This window comes from Loxodonta africana, chromosome 1, assembly GCF_030014295.1.
Source record: "Loxodonta africana isolate mLoxAfr1 chromosome 1, mLoxAfr1.hap2, whole genome shotgun sequence".
Taxonomy (NCBI): domain Eukaryota; kingdom Metazoa; phylum Chordata; class Mammalia; order Proboscidea; family Elephantidae; genus Loxodonta; species Loxodonta africana.
In genome coordinates this window covers 198,815,817-198,840,795 of record NC_087342.1, presented here as the reverse complement: position 1 = coordinate 198,840,795, position 24,979 = coordinate 198,815,817, and the positions used below count along the sequence as shown (strand labels likewise).

At 41.0% G+C, this 24,979-nt stretch overlaps 1 protein-coding gene across 1 annotated transcript in view; it reads right to left on the bottom strand.

The window, feature by feature from the left end:
* ENPP1 (ectonucleotide pyrophosphatase/phosphodiesterase 1) overlaps positions 1-22,918 on the bottom strand; it is an 85,964-nt gene extending 63,046 nt beyond the window's left edge. Inside the window, exon 1 of the mRNA XM_010592283.2 lies at positions 22,673-22,918. Within this exon, the coding sequence (XP_010590585.2) occupies positions 22,673-22,918 (246 nt within the window). The remainder of the gene's footprint in view (positions 1-22,672) is intronic.
* Positions 22,919-24,979: the final 2,061 nt, after the last annotated feature.

The window sequence follows — 24,979 nt, the reverse complement described above, 5'->3', positions numbered from 1 at the left end:
TTTCTGGCAAGGAGCCCCGGTAACACAGTGGTTAAGTGCTCAGCTGCTAACTGAAAGGTCAGTGGTTCAAACCCTCTGTCCTATAGGGTCGCTACGAGCTGGAATCGACTCAATGGCAAAGTGTCTGGATTTGGTTTAGTACTTTCTGGCACTACAAGCTTCAGGCTTTTAGATTCTTCTTGCCCTATTTCTTCATCTTTCTTTTTTTCCCTATAGGTTCACCACTATTCTTGATACTATAAAACCAGAGTATTTAATCAAAAGCCCACTTTCTACCTGCAAAAGTAGTATTCAGTGATTTTAGATACATGTGTACGTGTGTGCGTGTGTATTAGTTAAGCTCATATGACAGAAAGGGAAGGAAAAGCACTCTATTTATTGCACAGGACAGCCCTTCCTACCCTCAGGCACAAGACAAAAGAGATGGACTAAAAGGTAAAGCCCCATGGGTCTTATCCAAAAGACATGGTATTTCTCGCCTAGGCAGGTATCTTGCCTAGGCAGGTAGTAGGTCAGACAGGAAAAACAAAAGGTGGAAAGAACCTTGTGTGCAGTTATGTTTGTAGGATTTGTTTCTACTTCATTTTTTCTGAAATAATTTTTGGAACATAGTGATTAAAGCACATTGTATTTATTCTTGAAAAATGGATTCAGTGGAAACAGATAACAAAAGACAAGTCTACAGGGGATTTTTAGCAATTCTTCCTGAGGACAAGAAATGGGATAACAGGGAGATACAAACATTTACTTTCTGTCAGTGGTTACTCAATCACCATTATAGTTGCAACTTAAAGACAGAATTCAAAAAAACTGGTAATGGATACATGGGTTTATAATTTGGTAGGGAACATAATCTTAGAAATATGTCACCTTTTAATACATATGTTTAGGTTTAAGTTGATGTAATTACACTTACTCATTTGGATAAGGAATCTTAAAATTATATTTATAAGAATATTCACAACTTAGCCCTTTTTGTTCATTTAGCAAAGGTTTCTTGAACAAATGCTATGTACATTTTCATCAACAGATGCAGAAAAAACTATAAAAACAGAAAATACTATGATATCCTGGCTTTAAGACATCCTACTTATCCAATCGCGCTAGGTAAAGTAAAGAAAACCAAAAAAAACAAAAAAACAAACCTGCTGCTGTTGAGTCGATTCTGACTCATAGAGACCCCATAGGACAAAGCAGAACTGCCCCACAGGGTTTCCAAGGAGCACTCAGGGCATTCAAACCGCCAATCTTTTGGTTAGCAACCATAGCTCTTAACCACTTTGCTATCAGGGTAAAGTAGAAGGTCAGTGAAAAAAAGGAAGACCCTCAACGAGATAGATGGACACAGTGGCTGCAGTAATGGGCTCAAACATAGCAACAACAATTGTGAGGATGGCGCAGGACTGGGCAACTTTTCGTTCTGTTATATATGCAGTCGCTATGAGTAGGAAGTGACTTAATAGCATCTAACAAGCTATCCAATGCAAGTTTCTAAGAGGATAAAAATGTTCTATATATCTGTGCTGTCCAGTACAGTAGCAACTACCCACATACAGCTGTTGAGAACTTGAAATGCAGCTAGTGTGACTGAGGAACTAAATCTATAATTTTATTTAACTTTAATTAATATGAATTTTAATTTTAAACAGCCATGCCTGGCTAGTGGCTACTGTATTCGACAGAGCAGTTCTAAGAACTTAAAAGCTAGTACAAAAGAAAAAATAGCTATGAAATGGTTAAGTTAAAAAAAAAACCTAGTCCACAGGACTGTACAACACAAAGACTGAACCCTAATGTAAGCTATGGACTTTAGTTTATAATAATGTACCAATATTGGCTCATCAACTGAAACAAATGTACCCCACGAATGCAAGATATTAATGGTAGGAGAAACTGTGCAAGGGGCTAAGGAGGCATACGGGAACTCTGTATTTTCTACACGATTTCTCTTTAAACCTAAACCTCTTCTAAAAAATCAAGTCTATTAAATAAAGGAAAAAAAGACAGTGTGATTTTTCTAGGTACACCCATCCTTTTTTTTTTTTTTTTTTTTGTACCCATCCTGCCCCTTCAATTGGTTCCTGCCATTAAAGCTAAAATGGGCTTTCCAAAATGTACATCAGATCGCGCCACGAAAAAAAGAAAAGAAAAAGACTTCTGTGATTTCCAATTGCTCTTAAAACAAAACCAAAAGTCCCTAAACTGGTCTGCAAGCCCCTGCCTGGGCACGGTTTCTGACGGGCCTTTCCAGTCTCTGCAGGCATCACACACCACCCAGCTCTCTGCATTCCAGCCACCCTGGCCTTCTCACCTTCTGGCTGTTCTGGGGTTGACCATGCTACCTCCCACCCCCCACAGTCTTTGCTCATGCTGCTTGCTCCCCTCAGAATTCTCTTCTGCTTGCCTCTCACTTCCTCAGGGATGCTTTCTCAGACCTCCAGGACAAGGTCAATACCCCCTCATTACTCTGTCACAGCAGTTAAGTGCTCCACTGCTAACGGAAAGGTCTTTGGTTCAAACCCACCAGCTGCTCCATGGGAGAAAGATAGGGCAGTCTGGTTCTGTAAAGATTACAGGCTTGGAAGCCCTAGGGAGAAGTTCTACTCTGTCCTATAGGGTCACTGTGAGTCAGAATCGACTTGACAGCAATCTCTCACAGCCTTGTGTGCAGCTCACAGCTGCAACTTGAGATATCCTTGTGTGATTCTTTGATAAATATCTGGTCCCCATGGAGACGGTCCATGAGAAGAGAAAGTAAGTCTTTGCCCCTCTTCACCCCCCAACCATTTAGCCCTCAGGCTCTAGCGAAGGACTGTGCTCACAGTCAAAAAAACCAAACTTGTGGCCGTCAAGTCAACTTTGACTCATAGCAACCCTACAGGACAGAGTAGAGATGCTCCATAGGGTTTCCAAGGAGCTCCTGGTAGATTTGAACTGCCAATATTTTGGTTAGCAGTCAGTCACAGCTCGCCATAGCTCATAACCACCGTGCCACCATGGCTCTGTGCTCACAGTAGGAACTCTTTAAATATTTGTTGAATAAATTGCTAACCATAAAAATAATAATTAACCCTAAGCTAGTATCTACTACCTATCAGGCACTCTTCTAATTAGTTTACAAGTATTTGTTGATTTAACCCTCATAACAAACCTATGAGCTAGCTACTATTATTATCCCCAATTTACAACTGAGGAAACTAAGGCATAGAGAAGTTTAGTGACTTGCCCAAAGTCACATAGCAGCTAGTGACAAAGACTGGATTCAAACCCCAGCAGTCTGGTTCAGAGTCTGGCCTCTAACCATTGACTCTTACAATCTCCGTATGATAAAGTGGTAACTGAGTGGTTCGGGGATAGGGCAGGTCAGGCCAAGGGGCAGCTGAGGAATGTTTTGTGTGGGAGGATGAATTGAGTTATATCCCAGAGATGCCTGGTGTTGGGTGAAATAAAGAGAAGTGAAAAGATCACCCCTAATATATAGAACAGAAATAACCTGTGCAAAATGTATCTGAGAAACAGTACACATCTGAGCTAACTGTAATGGAAGGTACATTTCAGCATAGACGGAACATATGAGTGGGATACGCATCTTGAACCCCTTTGTTAACAATCTAAATTGGCAAGATACCATAAGAACAGAAGGTGACTGGAACTTACGTTAGCCCTCTGAACTGCCTTGTTATAAAGGATATAAAAAAACAAGCCAAACCAGTTGCTGCTGAGTCAATTCTGATCTATGGCAACCCCATGTGTAGGACTGTGCTCCACAGGGTTTTCAATGGCTGATATTTCAGATGTAGATTGCCAGGTCTTTCTTCTGAGGCTCCTCTGGGTGGACCTGAACTGCCAGTTGGCAGACAAGCTGTTGCACCCGCCATACAGAACCACAGAGACCCACTGGGGTGTAGGTGCCTGACCAGGGTCACTCAGCAGCCAACAGCTTTGTTCCTTTCTATCTCATAGAATTGTGCCAATTAACCCTTTCATGGGTAATTAATTTTTTTTGGTGATGCTGTTTTTTCACTAATGGAATGGATGCTGAATCAATATTTGTTGGTAGTTTTTTCTTTTTTTTTTAATGAGGTACCAACTGACAGCAAGATATATCAGTCCCATGTTCCGTAAAGCACATCACATGCAGGGGACATATCGGTCTGATGGTGCATCGCACTTCCTGGTTACACTTGAGCCATAAAATATCTTACTCAATTTCCCAAAAATACATAAACACACACACAAAATACTAAATAAACACTGTACTTGCTGCACATAATTGTTATCAGTTTGATTTAGAGTGGGCCATATCGGTACCATGTTCCACGAAGCACACCACACGTGCAGGACCTACCAGTCCCATGGTCCAGGAAGTGAATCACTGTTTTTTCCCAAAAAATAACTCATTTGCTTAAATACTTCTGAATGCCAGTAACCATACTTTCCTAGTAACACAAAAGAAATAGCAAACATACTTGCAAGCCTTATCTTACTGTACGGAAGCCAAAAGACACAAAAGTTTCACACAGTCACTCCTCTGGGAAGCATCCCCTCATACAAATGGCTCTCAATGCTCAAATGTGGGGCAGACCAACTTCATTGTTTTTTAGTCAGTTGAACCAGTATCTGCCACGACATCAGAATGTTCTGAAGTGGCTCAAATGCCTGCCAATAAACCGCCAATGGCAGAAAATGTAACACTGGTGTATATATGCCACAGGACATGAAAGGGTTAAAGGAGACAAAGCGCTTAGCACAGGGTGTGATAAATAGTAAACTCTCAATAAAGGCATGTATTTAATAAACATATAGCACTTACTATGTGCAAGGCTCCACTCAAGTGCTTGACAAATATTAACCAGTAGATGGCTACACATACATGTTACTGGCCTTCAGGATGTCTATGAATGGATGTTAAGCCCTCAAATGATAAGGTCTGCTATTATCAAGTGATGAGAAAACAGGCTAAAAAAGGGGTTGGGCTTAGGAGTACACATCTTCCCACCTATGTCATGGCCATCTCTGGAAAATTCTGAGCAGGACCACAATGCTGTGATGTCATTATTTTAGGAAAACTAATAATCTAACTATAATAAAAAGGTTTAGACATGGAGATGGAGCTGAGCAATGACAAATAAAACAGAAAGTGTGACCTAAAAAACATCAAAAAATTCCTGGGGGCTGATTATACATACAAGGTACCAGTAGGGATGGTTTCAAAGATTACCCCTTGGAATAAGGGTAAAAAGAGTACTAAAATAAAAATCTTAAAATCCTATTCATGAAAGGCACAGTGAAAGCTGTCTAGCAATGGTAAAATCCTATAATGGAATGTAAAATCATAAAAGGATATAGCAGACCAATTCCCATTGAGTCGATTCCGAATCATGGCAACCCCTTGTGTGTCAGAGTAGGATTGTGCTCCATAAGGTTTTCGATGGTTGATTTTTTGGAAGTAGATGACCAGCCCTTTCTTCCAAGGTGCCTCTGGGTGGATTCAAACCTCCAACCTTTTGGTTAGCAGCCAAGAGTGTTAAGCATTTGCATTACCCAGGGATTCCAAAAAAGATATAGAACACTGTATCACTATATCAGCATGATCCCATGTTTGTTAAAAAATAAGTGATACACACACAGAAAAGTCCTAGAAAGAAATTTAAAAAAATGTTCTTGTTGTTAGTTCTGACTCACAGCAACCCTATGTACAACAGAATGAACAGCAATAGCAGATAATAAGAAACAAATTTTATTTTCTTCTTCACCCTTCTTTGGTTTTATTTTCTGCAATGTGTAGTATTTTTAAAACAAGCAGAAAATATTGTAAGCTATCTAAACAAATATTTTAAGCACACTGTGGTATGACAGATAATTTTTATATGGCCTTTCTAGCCATGGTCTTAGCCAACTCCCACCAAAACTTGGCTAACTCCCACGAAAAGATTGGGTGGACTATGCAAATAAGGTGCTTGTGATCCACCAAGGGGATTAGAAGGCTTAGTAATAATACCAATAAGGTGCACAGCATTCTAGTGGAGGTGGGACTATGCAAAGAAGGTGAGAGTATGGAACCTATCAAGAGGATTGGTCAGTTTTGCCACCGCGCTAGGCTTAAAATGAGTCATTCCAAAGGCAGGAAGGGGGGACCTCATACCACCAGACAGAAGAGCTAGGAGTGGACCTGAGATCCCTGTGCTGAGACCTCCTAGACCCAGCAGGCAGAGAGAACTATAATTCTGGAGACAGCAAGAAGTACAGGCAGACAAACAGTGGCAGCAGAGGCAGCAGAAACAGAAGACCAGCAGGAGAAGGCGTGGTATGCTTCCCAGCCCATGGAGCAAGAGAGCTGAGCACCTTTGGGCAGGAGGCTTGCTGGTGGAGTAGGGTGCTTCCAATCACCTGGCAGAGCTAGGCTCAAAGACCTATTGAGTGACAGCTGAGCGCCTTTGGGCCAAGGCTAACTAGAAGAGTGGAGTATATCTGGGCACTTATCAGTGGAGCTAAAGAGATACATAACACTTGTCTGAGCAGGGCAAAGGCCTGGCTGAGGGGCCAAGAGAGGCCTGTCTGTCAGCATGGCTGAGAAGAGGCTGTCCTGATCGAAGAACTGTATCCTGAATTGTTTGTGATCCTAAATTGTAACCTGTTATTTCCCAAATAAACCCTATACTCGTGAGTATTGTCTGTGAGTTCTGTGTGGCCACTGCAACGAATTATCAAACCTAGCAGAGGAGTAGAGTACCATGGGAGGGATGGATGGTATTAGAATTGGTAGAAAGGTTGGAGACAGAGTAGGTATGTCTGATCTCTCTGCCTCATAGGAATTAACGTTGACTGTTGATCTTGATTCTCCTTCCTCCTTGTGAAGTAGAGGAGGTCAGACACCACTACCATGCTTTTTTTACACACACCTTATTCAATCCTCTGAAAAGGAAACTGAAAGCCAGAGAAGGGAACTGATTGTTCAAAGGTCACAAGGCAAATAATTCCTGTGGCTCCAACTTTAGGACTCTTCACCTGACTGTCTGTCTCTCAAGACCTTTGCCTGAATCTTCCAGAAAGATCAATGTTTCTTTTTCTTTGAAAGTTTTTAAGAGATGACAAATGTATATATGTTCCTTTATATGTCAACATTCTTCACACTTACTTTCTTTTAGTTGCTTATTAAGGTAAATAAATAGTGTATAAGTAAGGTTGTTCTGTACTTTTTTCCCTGGTTAATCCAAGAACAGATAAAATCAACATAGTCTATTCCTCCAGCTCCTTAACCCACACTTTTCCCACCTGAATATATTTCACTCACCTGTTTGCTAGTCTCTGGAAGATTCTTACATGATGATGGGTGGCAGTTTGTAGGAAGCCAATGTGTTTGGACGATGAAGTATTATGGAATAAACTCTGTGCCAAGGACATGTAACCTGATTCAACAGCACCTGAAAAGGCCCTGGAATAAGACTCCTTTGTTTTGGTTTTGTGTCAAGTATATTGTTGATTGTGGAGAAGGTGCAGGAGTGGAAACTTTGAATTGATGAGTTCTATTGATGTGTGATGTAGACAATCTGCAGTGACAGTCTGACTGATAAATAGCTGGATTAGAAATAGTACCTGAACAGTATCAGATTACTGCAAAGACAGAAGACTGGCATAGCTGAGAGCAATAAAAAGCAATTAAAGGACAAGCTGAGGCAGACTAAGGTAAAGGCAATTACAGTGAAAGAAAAAAAAAAATGAGAGCACAGATAAGCATCTGAAAGGCAGAAACCGTACAGGTGAAGGGAGGTAACAAATATGTAATGTTCTGTATACTTAACAAGAGCAATAAGGCTTTTATTAATGTACTTCTGAGTCTAAGGAAGGAAAAGGGCTAAACACAAGCAGCAGTACCACTATTTCAGCCCAAAGCCACTACAGTTGAGGTTACTGAGGAACATTTAGTAATTTTTTTTTTTAATCATATCGTATATGAAGTCAATGGCAGAGAAAAGGTTGACTGGAACTCTGTACCACCTCATAGCCTTAAGCAATACTGCTTCTCAAACTTTAACGTGCAGACAAATCCCTTGCAGATCTTGAGAGAATGCAGATTCTGGTTTGGTAGGCTGAGATGGGGCCCAAGAATCTGTATTTCTTACAAGTTCCCATGGGATGATGGTGGTACTTCTGGTCTGCAAACCACAGTGTGATTAGCAGGGATATAATCTTCTGAGTAGGAGAAAAAAAAATTCAGTTACACTAAAGTTTACCACAAATAACAAGAAAAATGACTACTTATTCAGCACACACTATATAACACCATGATAAGCTTTTATATATATTATCTAAGGAGCCCTAGGGGCACCACAATTAAATACTCGGCTGCTAGCTGAAAGGTTGGTGGTTCAAATCCACTCAGCAGCCCCACAAGCGAAAAACTTCGTGATCCGCTTCCGTAAAGATTACAACCGAGAAAAGTCTATGGTGCAGTTCTACTCTGTCAAATAGGGTTGTTAAGAGTTGGAATCAACTAGACAGCACCCAATACCAACATACATTATCTAAACTAATTCTCCCAAGAAGCCTCTAATACGGTCTTTGTCATCTGTTTTATAGTTGTAAAAGCTGATACTCAAGAAACAAGTTATTTGTCTATGTTCAGACAGCTAAGCAACAGTACCAGGACTTGAGGCAAATCTAACTTCAAAGCTATGCTGTGATAAACTATAGTGATGAGATTAACAGAATTATTAGTTTTAATGATCTTGGAAATTCTGCAAAATTTCTCTGAACCATGATGTTTTCATTGCTAATGTGAGGATAATGGCAGAACTGTGATTTGGATCAAAAGAGGTGGTAGGTGTAGAAGTATTTTAAAATCTATAAAATACCATACAAAAATAAAGACACAATTGTAGTCTCAAGGTCCTTTTATACTCTTAAAAATTGCTTTAGACTCCAATTTCAGGTAATTGTGGACATTCTTCTTTAAGACTACACCAAAATTTGACAAGCGGTAGTTCCTTAAAGGTAGACTGCAACACGAAATTTAAAACTGTATTATTGAACTTTTTATACTCTTTTATTAAAATCCATTAGTCTTCCTTGCATTGTGAATGGAAACTTATACCCAAGCACAATTTTGCAACATCACTGGTCATCTGGAAAATATTGGTTCACTGAGTTATGCCTATCTTCCAAATGCTGACACAAGTCATCTCACAATACCAAAAAATCACATTAATATCTCCACCTGTTTCACTGGAAAAATCTTTAAGGATTATGAAGCTGTTAAGCTCACAATGGCAGATACAAGTTTTCTAGCTAATTTTTTCTTGAAAGCTCAGATTTTATCATAAGCAACAGACACCTTCATTTGTTTTCCTTAAAGTGACAAGGTGACATCATTCATTTTTGAAAAAATATGTGCCAAATCTGTAAGTCTGATTAACCACAGTTTGTCAGCCATTCTTTCAAATAAAAATAGTGTTCCGCGCAAACAAACAAAAACCCAGCTACTTCAGCTAATAATTCAAACATTCACACAACTGCTTTTTCTTAAGAAAATGGTACTTCAGTAGGCGGCTGATATGCTATATTCGTATACTTCCAATTTTGTCACTCAGAATATTAAAAGGTGAGTAATCAGGGTTGAGTTTAATAATATCTGCTTTGCCAAGAATGTTCTTTTAACAAAAGAAGACTAAAGGGTATGCCAGCCCTGGGGCAGGGACTGGAAGGCAGTAGGGAACAGGAAAGTTGGTAATAGGGAACCCAGGGTTGAGAAGAGAGAGTGTTGACATGTCGTGGGGTTCTTAACCATTGTCATACAACAACGTGTGTACTAACGGTTTGATGAGAAACTAATTTGTTCTGTAAATCTTCCTCTAAAGGTCAATTAAAAAAATAAAAAAGAATGTTCTTTTAGTGAAACTAGCTTTTTTTAATTCTAAGTGCATGGCGACTTGCAGAGTTTAATGCCACTGCCTTGATTCCTGGTAAGACATCAACAGTTTTACCCACCATTGTTTTTATATCATCAGTGTAATGTCGACGTATCTTAGGGTTGTTATTGATGGATGCAGACAAGTCAGTTTTGACTTATAGTGACTCCATGAGACAAACAGAACTTTCCCATTGGGTTTTCTTGGCTATAATCTTTACAGAAGCAGATCGCCAGCTCTTTCTCCCGTGGAGCTCTGGCAGCACAAATAGTTCAGCACTTGGCTGCTTGAAAGTGAGTGGTTTGAACCCACCCAAGATCTTAGTATTGTTATTAAAATAGTTTCGGCTCCACATTCCCCCTGAAAGGAACCTAAGAGTCTCCCAGGTATCCACAGACCTTACTCTGAGAACTGGTATCTTAAAAGAGTTTGGCTGAAGCTTTGTTCTACCCATGTTGTATTTTGCTTATGAACATTTTTTTTTTTTTTTAATCCAAAATCACTTAAAGATACTCAGAAACAATATGGGACTGCATTGGGAACAAAAATCTCATAATGATAGTTGTGTTCATTTTGCTGCATAATAGCATCATAAAAAACTACTTGAGATTCTGTTCAGTTCTCCCTCTGTAAGCGACCACAAGTCCCCAAGTGGCGAATTAAGGCCCCAGATGCTTCTTAATGCCAAAAAGCTTTCCAAGGGAAAAGAAGCAGTCTTGGGGATAAGCTACTTTCTCAGGAATACTCTCCTGAAAACCAAAATAAAATGATCTTTAAGACTCCTAAATCACACCTGTGACAGAATGTTTGCCAGTTCAACGTGTAAAATCCTAACACAGGGGGAGAAAATTATCGATTCATTAATTTGAGATATACTTGAAAAAATTCACTCCCTCCAAAATGACCTTCCTATCATGACTCCCTATTTCTCTATTCTATTACTTTTAAAAATGCAGCAAGAAGAAAACCTCAATTAAGAAGAAGAAAGCCACTTTCCCATGGCTGCCTACGTTAAAAAAAAAAAAAAAAATTTTTTTTTTTTTTTAGAAGCTCACAATTACAACATACTGACTTCACACTGAGAGGAAAAAAAAAAGTACACTATTTTGGGCTTCCACCAGGGAAATTATTGAACTACCAAAAGACACATATTATATCTGATTTATATATGTGATCTCTGGTGTCACTCCACTAGAAATATTTTTGGTTCAAATTATGTATTTTTTATATTGGAGTGGGCAAAGGAGAAATGGAAACCCAATGGCATGCCAAGCTTGGTGAATCAGAATGTAACATTTAGTCATCATGGAGAAGGAAAATGGATGGGATGGCATTAGTCCAGAATAAAAATCTGTAGTTAAAAATCCTAAATTTCAGTTATCACCGTTTCCTACTTACTAATGGTGTGACTTTTATCTATAAATTTAACCCACTGCTTCTCAAAGTGCGGTAAACGAACTACCTACTTCCGAATGACCTCAGATGTTTGTGAAAAATGTAAATTTATTGGTTCTATTCCACATCTTCTAAATCATAACCTCTGGGATTAAAAACCAAACCCATTGTTGCTGAGTCAATTCCAACTCATAGCAACCCTATACCAACCAACTGCCCTCGAGTCGATTCTGACTCATAGCGACCCTTCAGGACAGAGTAGAACTGCCCGATAGGGTTTCCAAGGAGCACCTGGCGGATTCGAACTGCCAACCTCTTGGTTATAGGACATGGTAAAACTGCCCCATACAGTTTCCAAGGCCAAGGCTGTAATCTTTACAGAAGCAAACTGCCACAATTTTCTCCCATGAATAGCTGGTGGGTTCAAACCACTGACCTTTTGGTTAGGAACTGAGTCTTAACCACTGAGTCACCAGGGCTCCTTTCTCTGGGATTGGAGCCCAGGAATCTATAGCTCTAACAAGTCCTCAGGTGATTCTTATGCATGCTAATGTTTGAGAAACTTGATTGAACCCCTCTGAGCCTCAGTTTCCTTATCTATAAAGTAAGACTGAATGTCACCATGCTTTCCTATTTCAGAGTTCTTGAAGATCAGGTAAGCTATGTGGGAAAATGCTTTATAAAACTGCAAAGTGCTGTGTGACTGCTTACAATCATGTAAACTTTTACCACCTTTTCTACCAAATCTTCTTCCAAAAAGCAAAGGAGTAGAAAATAAAGCATAGTAGATGTTGTTTTAATTCTTCTGCTTGAACCTCAGATAACTAAAATTCTCAGGGAATATAGTATCTAGTTAATATTTAACTGAACATTCTGGTCACTCTTTCAAAAAGCTCTCCTAAATGTATTATTACACTTTCTTGGTAAATACGTACTTATATCTTAATTGATGCAAAGAATCTTCGTGTTGAGTCAGTGTTCTGAGTATCAGTTCTTGTTGCATAGGATTTAGGTTCAGAAGAGTAATCTCTGTTCTACCTTCAGCTGACTTACTAAGACTTCTTGTTTGTCTTGTTTTTGATGTTTGGGGAATATTTTACAGTTGATGGAGGCATGTTAATTTTAACCAAAGTCAAACCTTTAATTACAAGTTGTATTCCAAAACCTTATTTGTTCCTAAGTTGTTTGGAACTTGAAATGACTCTTCCCTTAGCAAAAAAATATTATGAATTGTGATTAAGTTCTTTGGCTTATCTATAAAGCCCATACCATACCAAACCAAACCAAACCAGTTGCCACCAAGTTGATTCTGACTCATAGTGACCCTATAGGACAGTGCAGAACTGCTAATAGTGTTTCCAAGGAGCAGCTGGTAGATTCGAACTGCTGACCTTTTCTTTAATAGCTGAGCTCTTAACTACTGTGCCACCAGGGCTCCCATAAAGTCCATAATATGGATGAAATACATATGCTATTTTTTTTATCACAGAAATATTTTACAATGGTATTCATCAAACTCAAAAACAAAAAACTGAATACAAAACAATTTTCATCTACCTTTAATATTGATGCCTGAGGGAAAAAAAGAGTTAAATGGAGAAAGATGAGAAGCTTTTAGATAAAAATTTCCATAAAGAATCTAAGAAGGTCAATGGTTCTTTATTATACAGAGTGCATAAGGTCTCTTATGCAGCTATAGATTCTCTTGAGTCATGATTAGAATACAGTGAGGTGCTGACAAGTTGACTTCAGCTCATAGCAACCCCATGTGACAGAGGAGAACTGCCCCATTGGGTTTTCTGGGCTGTAATCTTTACAGAAGCAGATTGCCATATCTTTCTCCCACACAGCTGCTGGGTGAATTCAAACTGCTATTCTTTCAGTCAGCAGCCAAGTGCTTACCCATTGCACCACCAGGGCAGTGACAGCAGGAGATGGCAAAACTAAGTGGCCAGAGTTAAGTGAACAAGCAGAATAGAAAGAAAGGGTTTAAAAGGGTAACTGTGTGAGAAAGGGACTGCTTGGAGTGGGAATAACTGAGATATAAATGATGAACTAGAGAAAAGACCAGAACATGACCTGAGGCAGAATAAAAGACATACAGTGAAACCTGTGAGAACTGGAACTCTGTGGGACTCATTTTTCCGAGTCTCACAAGTTTTCCACCTTTGACATTGTGCAGTCTTACCACTTCTCTATCGCTATCAGAGGAAAATATTTGAGTTTTCCTTCTCTGACAGGTTTCTGCCTTACATCATTCACAGGCTTTACTGTAATAGAACGCAGTACTGGAGAAAACAGTTCCCTACAAGAGTTACAAGGACTGTCTGTATTTGGAGTGTGAAAGCAAAGTCACTAAAACAGAAGAGGACTTTAGTGAGTGAAGGAGACTCTCATTCGTACCTGCAGGATGGCCACACTTGGGTTGTTTGTCCCTGAGTGACTAGATTCCTGATTGTACCCAGTGGCTACACTCTGATCCACTAAGTGTACTCAGTGGCTGGATTCCTGATCCTGAATTCTAGTTGTGACGGAGGCCCTGTTTGGCCTCTTCTTAGGCATGCTGGCACTAATTGGGAACTTTCTGCAATAGTTCATTACCTCTTCCATCTCCCTATAAGCAGATACCGCAGTTTTGATCTTAGGCCTGAATTTATACTCAAGTGTCATCTCTATTAGTGCATCCAATTTGGATTCCTAACCTTCAACTGGCCATATGGGTCTGTGGTTGTGGATGCAATCTTCCCATCTTGCCTTTTCCAAGTCAAAGTGTGACTCAATCTAACTAAAAATGCAGCTCATTCATTCATTCAACCAAAAGCTGGCACTGAGTGTCAGCACTACAGCAGGTCCAGCAGTGACCACAACAGTACTTTGGGTTCCTAGAAATCATTGATGCATTTTATTAGAACATGTCAGACAAACATCATAAGGGAAAAACAGGAGACTTCTCTGGCCTCTAGCGTGCTTTAACTATTTTGAAATAAAATACTTAACTCTGGCTGGACAAATATTAAATTTTATAAACCAAACAGCAATGTCAGTCCCAAGTCTGATTAAGGGCAAAGGGCTATCTGGAATATTTTCCATGCTATATTCTAGAAATAAGATAATGGGTTGCCACCCGAATTTCATATAAACATGGCCAACTTCTGCCTTTTTCAAAAAAATCTTTCATCAAAAGCTGATAGTAGTCTTCAATGACAAGTACCCACACACAAAACCCTTTTATACATACATAGGTAGGTATACATATTCATAAGTACAGCAGAGGCTCACAAACACACAAAATAATTCTCTAGCAGCACTAACTAGGGAACTGGCCAACCAACTGGAAGAGATCCATATTTATGCCTATTCCCAAGAAAGGTGATCCAACCAAATGTGGAAATTATTGAACAATATCATTAATATCCCATACAAGCAACGTTTTGCTGAAGATCATTCAAAAGTGGCTACAGCAGTGTATCAACAGGGAACCGCCAGAAATTCAAGCTGGATTTAGAAGAGTACGTGGAACCAGGGATATCATTGCTGATGTCAGCTGGATCCTGACTGAAAGCAGAGAATACCAGAAGGATGTTTACCAGTGTTTTACTGACTATGCAAAGGCATTCAACCACGTAATCACAACAAATTATGAATAACATTGCAAAGAATGGGAATTCCAAAACACTTAATTGTGTTCATGTAGAATCTGTACATGGATCAAGAGGCAGCCATTCAAATAGAACAAGGGTATACCGCATGGTTTAAAGTCAGAAAAAGTTTGCATCAGGGTTCTAACTTTTCACCATACCTATTCAATCTGAAGGCTGAGCAAATAATCTGAGAAGCTGGACTATATGAAGAAGAACGGGGCATCAGGATTGGAGGAAGGCTCATTAACAACCTGCGTTATGCAGATGACACAACATTGCTTGCTGAAAGTGAAGAGGACTTGAAGCACTTACCGATGAAGACCAAAGACCACAGCCTTCAGTATGGATTACACCTCAACATAAAGAAAACGAAAATCCTCACAACTGGACCAATGAGCAACACCATGATAAATGGAGAAAAGATTGAGGTTGTCAAGGATTTCATTTTACTTGCATCCACAATCACCAGCCATGGAAGCAGCAGTCAAGAAATCAAAAAACGCATTGAATTGGGCAAATCTGCTGCAAAGGACCTTTTTAAAGTGTTGAAAAGCAAAGATGTCACCTTGAAAACTAAGATGCACCTGACCCAAGCCATGGAGTTTTCAATCACCTCATATGCATGCGAAAGCTGGACAATGAATAAGGAAGACAGAAGAATTGACGTCTTTGAATTGTGGTGTTGGCAAAGAATACCAAATATACCATGGATTGCCAAAAGAATGAACAAATCTGTCTTGGAAGAAGTAAAACCAGAATGTTCCTTGGAAGCAAGCGTGGCGAGACTGTGTCTCACATACCTTGGACATGTTGTCAGGAGGGATCAGTCCCTGGAGAAGGACATCATGCTTGGTAAAGTAGAGGCTCAGTGAAAAAGAGAAAGACCCTCAACAAGATGAACTGACACAGTCGTTGCAACAGTGGGCTCAAGCATAGCAACAATGGGCTCAAGCATAGCAACAATTGTGAGGATGGCACAGAATGTGGCAGTGTTTTGTTCTGTTGTGGACTGGGTGGCTATGAGTTGGAACTGACTCTATGGCAACTAATAACAACTAAAGAGCTGTATTGCAATATGGTTGAAAATTTCCCACTTCTTTAAAACTATGCCAGGGAACAAGGACATTTCAAATAAATTGGCAAGTCCAGCCACAGTATACGTCTACATTTTATTCCAACACCTCATTTGCAGCCAAGGAAAGGCATCCTGCATTGAACATATCTACTTATGCATATAGAGAACAATCTTTGTATTTTACCCCCTTGGTGTTTTCCACACTCTGGTATTCCTAGGCATGAGCATTTCCAGAGCCCAGGATCAAAAGCCTCTAAAACACAGCCTGCCAGTCTTCCCCCAGGATTAAACACTATACAGCAGAGAAGCAAGGGCAAGGTAGGATCTTCTCATCTTCGTCTACTCTGACAGGCCTACATGAATTAGGTTTAACAGAAAATTTCAGAAAAAAAGTGTAGCTATCATGTTTCCAGTGATTTATTATCTTTCTGCAAGGCAATTCTTAGACTTACCCTTGTAGATTTGGAGGCAAAAAAAAAAAAAAAAACCTGTGTGGCTGAGGACCACCTCAGTGGTAAAAAAAAGTAAACCTGCCCTAATCCCAATCCCAGGAGGCAGTTAGTCCAATCCACTACTTCAGCTTTATGAAAAGCTGCTGTTTAACCTGAAAAAGAAATCGCATAATTGCCACCTCTCTCAAGAAGACATGTTCCAGACTCTTTGATGACAATCGTTAAGTTCATTTTCGAGACACTTCCTTTAGGAAGCATATCATTTGGGAAAGGTCTGGGGAAAGGAGTGTACTGAAGCAGGTAAAAGAAGAATAAGGAAGAGGTAGAGGGTCACTCCCAGTTTAGTCATTAAATCATTAAATAACAGTTTCACTGACATAGCAAATGAGTTTGGTGTTTACTTAAATATTAATGTTCTACAGTATTCCATCAAAAGACTTAAAGCATTCTTTCTAATATGTGCTACAACAGCAAAAAAATCCACCTAATGGAATTATAAAATATTCCCGATTGTCCTTGTCATGGATTGAATTGTGTCCCCAAAAAATATGTATCAACTTGGTTAGGCCATGATTCCCAGTATTGTGTGGTTGTCCTCCATTTTGTGATTTTAATTTTATGGTAAAAGGATTAGGGTGGGATTGTAACACCACCCTTACTCAGGTCACCTCCTTGAACCAACGTAAAGGGAGTTTCCCTGGGGTGTGGCCTGTACCACCTTTTCTCTCTCAAGGGATAAAAGGAAACGGAAGCCAGCAGAGAGTTGGGGGACCTCATACTACCAAGAATGCAGCTCAGGGAGCAGAGTGTGTCCTTTGGACCCAGGGTCCCTGTGCCTGAGAAGCCCCTCGACCAGGGGAAAACCGAGGACAAGGACCTTCCTCCAGAGCCAACAGAGAGAGAAAGCCTTCCCCTGGAGCCGGTGCTCTGAATTTGGACTTGTAACCTACTAAACTGTGAGAAAATACATTTCTCATTGTTAAAGCCATCCACCTGTGGTATTTCTGTTACGGCAGCACTAGGTGACTAAGATAGTCCTACTTGTGGAAGTCGGTTCTAGGACGCTTCTGTGTTGAATTCCCAGATTTACATCATCAGAATCTAAAAGAATGCTATTCAAACAGCTGACTGCAGGAGTCAAAGGCTGCAATGCCCACTCCAAAAGCACACCTTTACTGATACTTATTGAGGACCTTGAGGTAAATGAATAGGAATGATTTGAAAACTGAATTTAGCAAATGGTAAACTTCTCAACACCTTAGGCATCTTTTGAAATGATTTTACATTGGAGTGACATAGAGATTCAATGTATAATTACTGAATACCTCATAATGTGCTAAACACTTGAAGGTGCTGATACTAAATAATTTAACTGATCATGTTGAAAAAGCTAAGATTTTCCATTAAGAAAAAAAAAAAGAAAACCTCAGACAAAAACTAAAAAAAAAAAGTTCTCATCAATATTATGTGTTCTAGACTCAATAAAGTGATATATGATGCAAAAAATATCTTGAGATACAAACATTACGTGGTTTGGGGCACTCTGAACCTTAGGCTTACTTTTAACTAACCCACTGCCGTGGAGTTAATTCTGGCTTATAGTGACCCCGTAGGGTTTCTGAGGCTGTAAATCCCTATGGAAGCAGACTACCATAGAGCCACCGACGGGTTTGAAACGCTGGTGGGTTTCAACCGCTGACAGGTTTGAACCGCTGACCTTTCAGTTAGCAGCAGATCATTTTAACCACTGTGCCACAAGGGGATAATACCATCTCTTAGATTTAGAACCCCTGCTGAGAATTTGCATTTCTAACAATTTCTCGGAAACCCTGGTGGCATAGTGGTTAAGTGCTACGGCAGCTAACCAAAAGGTCAGCAGTTCGAACCACCAGGCACTCCCTGGAAAACCCTATGGGGCAGTTCTACTCTGTCCTGTAGGGTCGCTATGAGTCAGAATTGACTCAAAGGCAATGGTTTTTAACTATTTCTCAGGCAATGCTAATACTGCTGGTTAGGGACCAATTTTGAGAACCACTAGTAAAACACTGGAATGAACTGAAACGAACCAGTTCGGAGTCCTAGTCATTCATTATCCACCTATCCCTTTATGAAGACTGACCTTTGGGTCACTCTCAAGAGTCATAGTTCATGAATTCCATTAATCAGTGTCTGGCATGCTAGGCCCTCAGTAACAGGTGGAAGGAAGTTCTTTCTAGTTCCCTCCTAGACTTCATGACTCATTGCTCATAAACAGATTTCCAGGTTCCCTGAAGCCTAGTGTTATATCCCAGCAGCTCACAGATATACCATATTTACAGGTTATTTATAAGGTTTGTTTTTTTTTTAATTTCATCACTTATGTTTCTATAGAAGCACTCTTTTGTAAACATAACTGCAATATCATCATCACATTTGAAATTTTTAAGACCATTTTTTTTTTATATAATTAATTTTGTTGTCGAAAATATACACAGCGGAACATCCATCAATCCAACAATTTCTACATATACAATTTACTGACGTTGATTATGTTTTTCAAGTTGTACAGTCATTCTCACCCTCCTTTTCTGAAATGATCCGCCCACATTAACATAAACCCACTGCCCTCTAAGCTTCCTATCTAACCTTTCTAGTTGCTGAAGACCAGTTTCTTAATATCATCAAATATCCAATTGCTGGTTAAGCTGTTGCCTCAAAATGACAAGCAGCAATAAGACTGCTGGGATGAGGACTCTACTATCCTATCTGTTTGGGTTGCACACACAAGCACACAGTGTTGGCAACTGAAAGCTGTTGTTATTATTTATAGAAGGTAAACAGCAAACAAGAACAGATTACTTATAGAAAACAAACAATAAACAACAGGAAAAGACTTGAGGTGAATGAGTCCCCAACACCCCTATAAGTACCCGCTTAGCATCATAGAAGAGGAACCCACTTATGTCTAAAACGGGACCGGCTCAACCTTCCCAAGTTACCCATGTCCATTTTTGTGTCACTGAGTGGGCATGCCATGGACCAAGTGTCAGCAGATGTCTCTTTCTCTCTCAGCAGGTGCATCATCAGTTTGTGTCGGGTGAGTGTGGCATGGCTGTGGATCCTCTCTGTTTTTCTCTGTGACTTTCCTTGGATGGGTCTGGCCCCCGGTACTTGCTAGTCCAGCTGTCAACTAGTGGCTTCAGGACAACCCTGGGCCAAAACCAAGGTGAGGATGGCATTACAACAGCTCTCCAGGCAAAACTTTTATGAGCAACAGCTGTACAGTGTATGCCCAAGCCTCTGCTCTGTTGGTGACCTCCTGGCTGGAGGTACCCAGCTCTGCTCTATGGGCTGACTCACTCACCACCACAGTCTGCTGGTCTCATGGGTCCTCATGGGTCCTGCTGCTTGTACCACTGCCACCTGTACCGTTGTTGCCATTTCTCTGCTACACAGTACTGCTGTGTTTGCAGTAGTGTTGTGCTTGCTTGCTCTGCTGTGCTTGCCACCATCTTTCTTGGTCTTTAGTGTTATCAGCTCAGTGTCACAGCCCTTGACCCTTATGATGGCTCTCTTATTTGGGTTTAGGAAGTTCTCAGCACAGGGATTCTGGGTCCAAAGGATGTGTGCTTGCTAAGGCTCTTGTTGATCAGGAGGTCCTCAAAAAACCCTCTGAGACTGGCCATTTATATTGGGAAACTCCTTGTCAATTTCAGAGCATGGCTTTCCTAAACTGGTGGGTCCTAACAGACCAATTCCACTGGTTGGATTTGCAAGTCTCTCATGCAGATAGTAAAATGACCAGTCCCTTTTAACTGCTTATGTGGATAGTAAACTGATAACTTCTTTGCAAGATTGCAGTTGACCAACCATTTTGCAGAAATTACGAACACAGGATCAGAAAGGCCATATAAAAGAAAACCTATTGCACCATGCTGGTATTCGCATTTCTAATTGAATCTGAATCAAGATTCAATTAAGATTCACACATATTATTGGTTGATACGTCTTTGAAGGCTATTAAGCTAGAGTTTTCCTCCATCTCTATTTTTTTCCTTGCTATTTATTAGCTGAAACTTGGTTGGTTGTTATATATGATTTCCCACAGTCTGAATTTTGCTGGTTTCAACCTTACAGTGTCATTTAACCTGTTCCTCTGTCCTCTGTATTTTCAGTAAATTGGTCGTGGATCTAGAAACTTGATCTGATTCAGTTTCTTTTTTTCTCCCTTCCTCTGTTCCTTTTTTTCTTTTTTTAGTAAAATTACTCCTCATAGATGCAGGCTTCCATTTGACACTTCTTGCTTCAGGTGGGCTCACAGCAGCTGCTTTGTCCTCTGCTTGACCTGTGCTGGTCAAGCGCATTTTATACTAGTGAGTTGGGATTGTTCCCCTACAAGTGATTCAACAAGGCTAGAACACTGATATTAGAAAGCATGTATGAAAGGAAAGAGGCTATTTGGAATGGGGCTTCTAACTAGTTCGTGCCAACTTAAACCCCTGCTGAGTATTTGCATTTCCACCCAGATATAACCAAACCAAAAACCTGTGGTCCAAAGACCTGATTTGGACACATAGCGACCCTTAAGGACAGAGTAGAACTGCCCCATGGAGTTTCCAAGGAACAGCTAGTGGATTTGAACTCCTGACCTTTTGGTTAGCAGCTAAGCTCTTAACCACTGTGCTGAATCAGAATTTACATTTTAACAAGATCCCCAGGTGATTCTCATGTATAAAAAATTTTGAGAACCACTGCTCTACTAGTAAGAATACTTGGTGGTACAGTGCTTTATCGCTCAGCTCTTAACCAAAAAGTTGGGGGTTCGAACCCACCAGCCACTCTGCAGAGAAAGATGTGGCAGTCTGCTTTCATAAGGATTTACCACCTTGGAAACCCTACGTGGCCGTTCTACTCTGTCCTATAAGGTCACTATGAGTCAGAATCAACTCGATGGCAAGAAGTTTAGTTTGCTTTTTTTGAGTGATTCTCAGAGTTGGTCCCTAATCAGCAGCATTACCATCACCTGGGAACTTGTTCAAAATGCAAATTCTCATCACGGGTTTGAGCCAAAAAGACCCAGTTTGAAGCCCTGATGGCAACTAACAACAACCATCCTTGATTGATCTTATAACACCTCCAAAATATAGGGAAAATGAAAATACTTACAAAAGGAGAAATCTAAAAAAACAGAAAAAAATATTCTTTACACAGTATTGTTCACTCATATTTAATTGACAATATATTTTAGGGTGTGCTATACTTTTTTTTTATATATATACTTAGAAATCTGTGACTTCAATACAGTCAAAATAACTTCGTCTCCCTGCAGTTTTCAATGACTTTCCCACATGCATTGTTCCACTTGATGCTTACAATAACCCTTTGTCATATGTAATGGAGCTGCTGCTGTCCCTATTTTACCACAGAAGAAAGCGAGGTTTGAGGAAACTGAGTTATGTAGGCTAATTAATTATAGCCATGAAATTAATAATGGCCATGAAATCAAGAACCCAGGTCTTCTGATTCGGTCCAGTACTCTGCTCCACAGATTTAGAATGAAAAACATCGCCGATATTTCACAAAGTTGACTGTGGTTCCTGCAACCGTCATAACAGAGGAATAATAGGTAGATTCGTTAGCAATAAATAACCCTAGCCTGCGGTTGAAAGAGTGGGCAAAGAATCATAAACGCTTCTTCACATTTACATTATGTGAGTATTGATGGAATTTCTGGACAGCTACAAAGAAATTCCTAAACTAAGCCAATCGAAAAAGTGCCTTCTAATGTACCTAACAAAACTTAATGAGCTGTTAAATTTTTAAAACTGTAATCAGTCAATAAAAGTCAAGTCATCAGCACGACACCCAGAGCCACCCAAAAAAGCTAAAACACTGCTTTCGGGTTGGTCATTTTTCCCTCTAAAAACCCTCCACGCTCTGGACAAAAAAAGAGTAGTTTTTTTTTTTTTAAGTTGTATTTCTAAAGATCGCAATTTTTAACAGCCCGATTTCATACAAACAAGAGTAACGCGAACGAGTGACACACTATTCCGCTGGGGGAAAGCAGGCACAGTGGTGATGAGCCTGCAGCGGAGGGAGAGAGCGGGCCAAGAGGTGGCAAAGCTTGCCTCTCTCCGGGCCCGAGGTGCTGACCGCGCTCAGCGCGGCAGGAGGTGGCCGCCGCCTCCCGCCCTCCCCGGGCGCCGGGCCGGCCCGACCTACCAGCGAGAGCACTTTGTAGGTGTTGGGGTCCTTCGCCGTGCGGGCGCGCGCCGCCTTCTCCAGCGGTTCCTCCCCCACGTCCATCGGGGCCAGCAAGGACGCGGCCGCCGGCGGATCCCCGGCCGTCTCGGCGGGGCTGCTGCGCCTCGCGTCGCGGCGGTTCCCCGCCGAGTCCTCCCCCGGGCCGCGCCAGCCCTCGCCGCCGCCACTGTGGCTCCCGCCCCCTGCGCAGCCGTCGCGCTGCATCGTGTCCCTCTGGCCTTGCCGCCGCCGTCGCCTTTAATATGCTCCGCGCCGCCTCGCCCCGCCCCGCCACCGTGCCGCGCGAGCCCCTCCCGGCCGACCCTTGGCTCCTTTCCCGCCGCCCAGCGCAAAAGTGAGGGGAGAGCAACTCAACGCCCCGGATTATTTGCCTTCCTGTCTGATTTCGGGCACTCTGCGTGTTGGTTATTTTGGTCCTTGACGTGGGCGTGTCTTTACTTCACCCAAAGCCTTCCCCTCCCGCCGTGCGCACATTGCAGGAATCGCCCTGCGTGGCCTTGCAGCGCGGGCTGAACTGGACTGGACTGGACTTGCAGAGTGTGGTCTGCAGAGGGCATGAGATCATGTGGCCCCAAAATAAAGTGGCGAGGAGGAGAAGGGGAAGGATGCAGCCGCGGGATGCTGTTCCAGCTTCTAAAAGGCGGGAGACCAGTCGAGAGTGGAGTTCTGGGACGGACCTGGGTGTTGTCTGGATGGAATTGGAAATGAACCGTAAGGTCAAGTGGGGGGTGGGGGAGGAGGCGATTTTCTTTTTCTCCTAGGTATGTACATACAAGAGTTCCTCAAAGCTCTGGTACCCATTACCTACCCTGCCCTGAAAGGGGAATAGTCAACCTTAAAATACATGGTTTTACAAGCACCTACACACATGCGCACGTATAATGGATATTTAGTTTTCCACAGTTTTGTGTGGTTTTTGTCACTGCTAAACAAAAGGTTGGAATTTCGAGTCCACTCATAGGTGCTTAAGAAAAAGACCAGGTGATCTACTTTGGAAAAATCGGCCTCTGCGAACTCTGTGGGGCACAGTGATACTCTGACACACATGGGGTCGCCATGAGTCAGGATCTACGTGACCGCAACTGGTTTAGTTTGTTTTAATATGTCTGCATATTCTTTTAGACTTTCCATATTGAAAATTTCAAAGTATGGGTGTTGTTCTGTCCTGAGGTTGACCCTTATACTCAGTTGTTACCTGTGATCCAGTGGCCCCTGACATATGGCAATCCCATGTGCTGCAGAGTAGAACAGCTCCACAGGGTTTTCTTGGTGGTTACCTTAATGGAAGCAGATTGGCAGGACTTTTGTTCTGCAGAGTGGCTGGCTGGGTTAGAACCAGCAACCTTTTGATTATCCACCACAGCTGACCACTTGTGCCACCGGACTCCTGATACTTGATTAAAAACAAACCCATTGCCTTCCAGTCGATTCTGACTCATAGCGACCCTATAGGATAGAGTAGAACTGCCCCGTAGAGTTTCCAAGGAGTGGATTCAAACTGCCAGCCTTTTGGTTAGCAGCAGTAGCTCTTAACCACTACACCACCAAGGTTAGCAAATATCAAATATTTTATTGCAGTCTGAAATAGTTCAATAAGCCTTGTTTTTTGAACTAGGGCACAAATAAAAAAAAATAGTAGGCTATAATTCTTGGTGGTTTTTGTTTGTGTTTTGCACCTTTGATTCTACAACTTTTACATATCCTTGCTCATCACTTGGGAAAACCACAGTGTATAGTAAAGTAAGACTTGCCTGTCGCGAGGTAAGCACTGGCTTTCAACTGAGGCTTTGCAATACCTGGGGTTTATTCTAGTGACCAAGAAAATTTATACAAAACCAGTTAATTTTCAGCTCAATTTTGATTACATGGATATAACCCACAAAAACCACATGGATATATGCAAATGTAAATAATGAGACTGAATATTTCACATATATAAAGTGGATGTTGTCCACTTTAAAGTAGTTAACTTGGGATGCTCTCCATTTATACTGACTAATTCATTCATCCATTTAGTAATGAATCCTTCAATTCAATATTTTGGCCTCCAAGTATGCTAAACCATAGGCCTTGGGACTACAAAGAGAAATAAAAGAATACTTCCCTCGATGTCTCTTAGTCATGTGGAAGAGGGGGAAGAGTAGGACAAACAAAAAAATAAAACCCAAGTCAATATGCATAATAGAGTCACACCTAGGATATTCTGAGAGCTGAGTGTAAGGAGTGACTGACATCTGGAAAATCAAAGGCCATCTCTCAAGCATT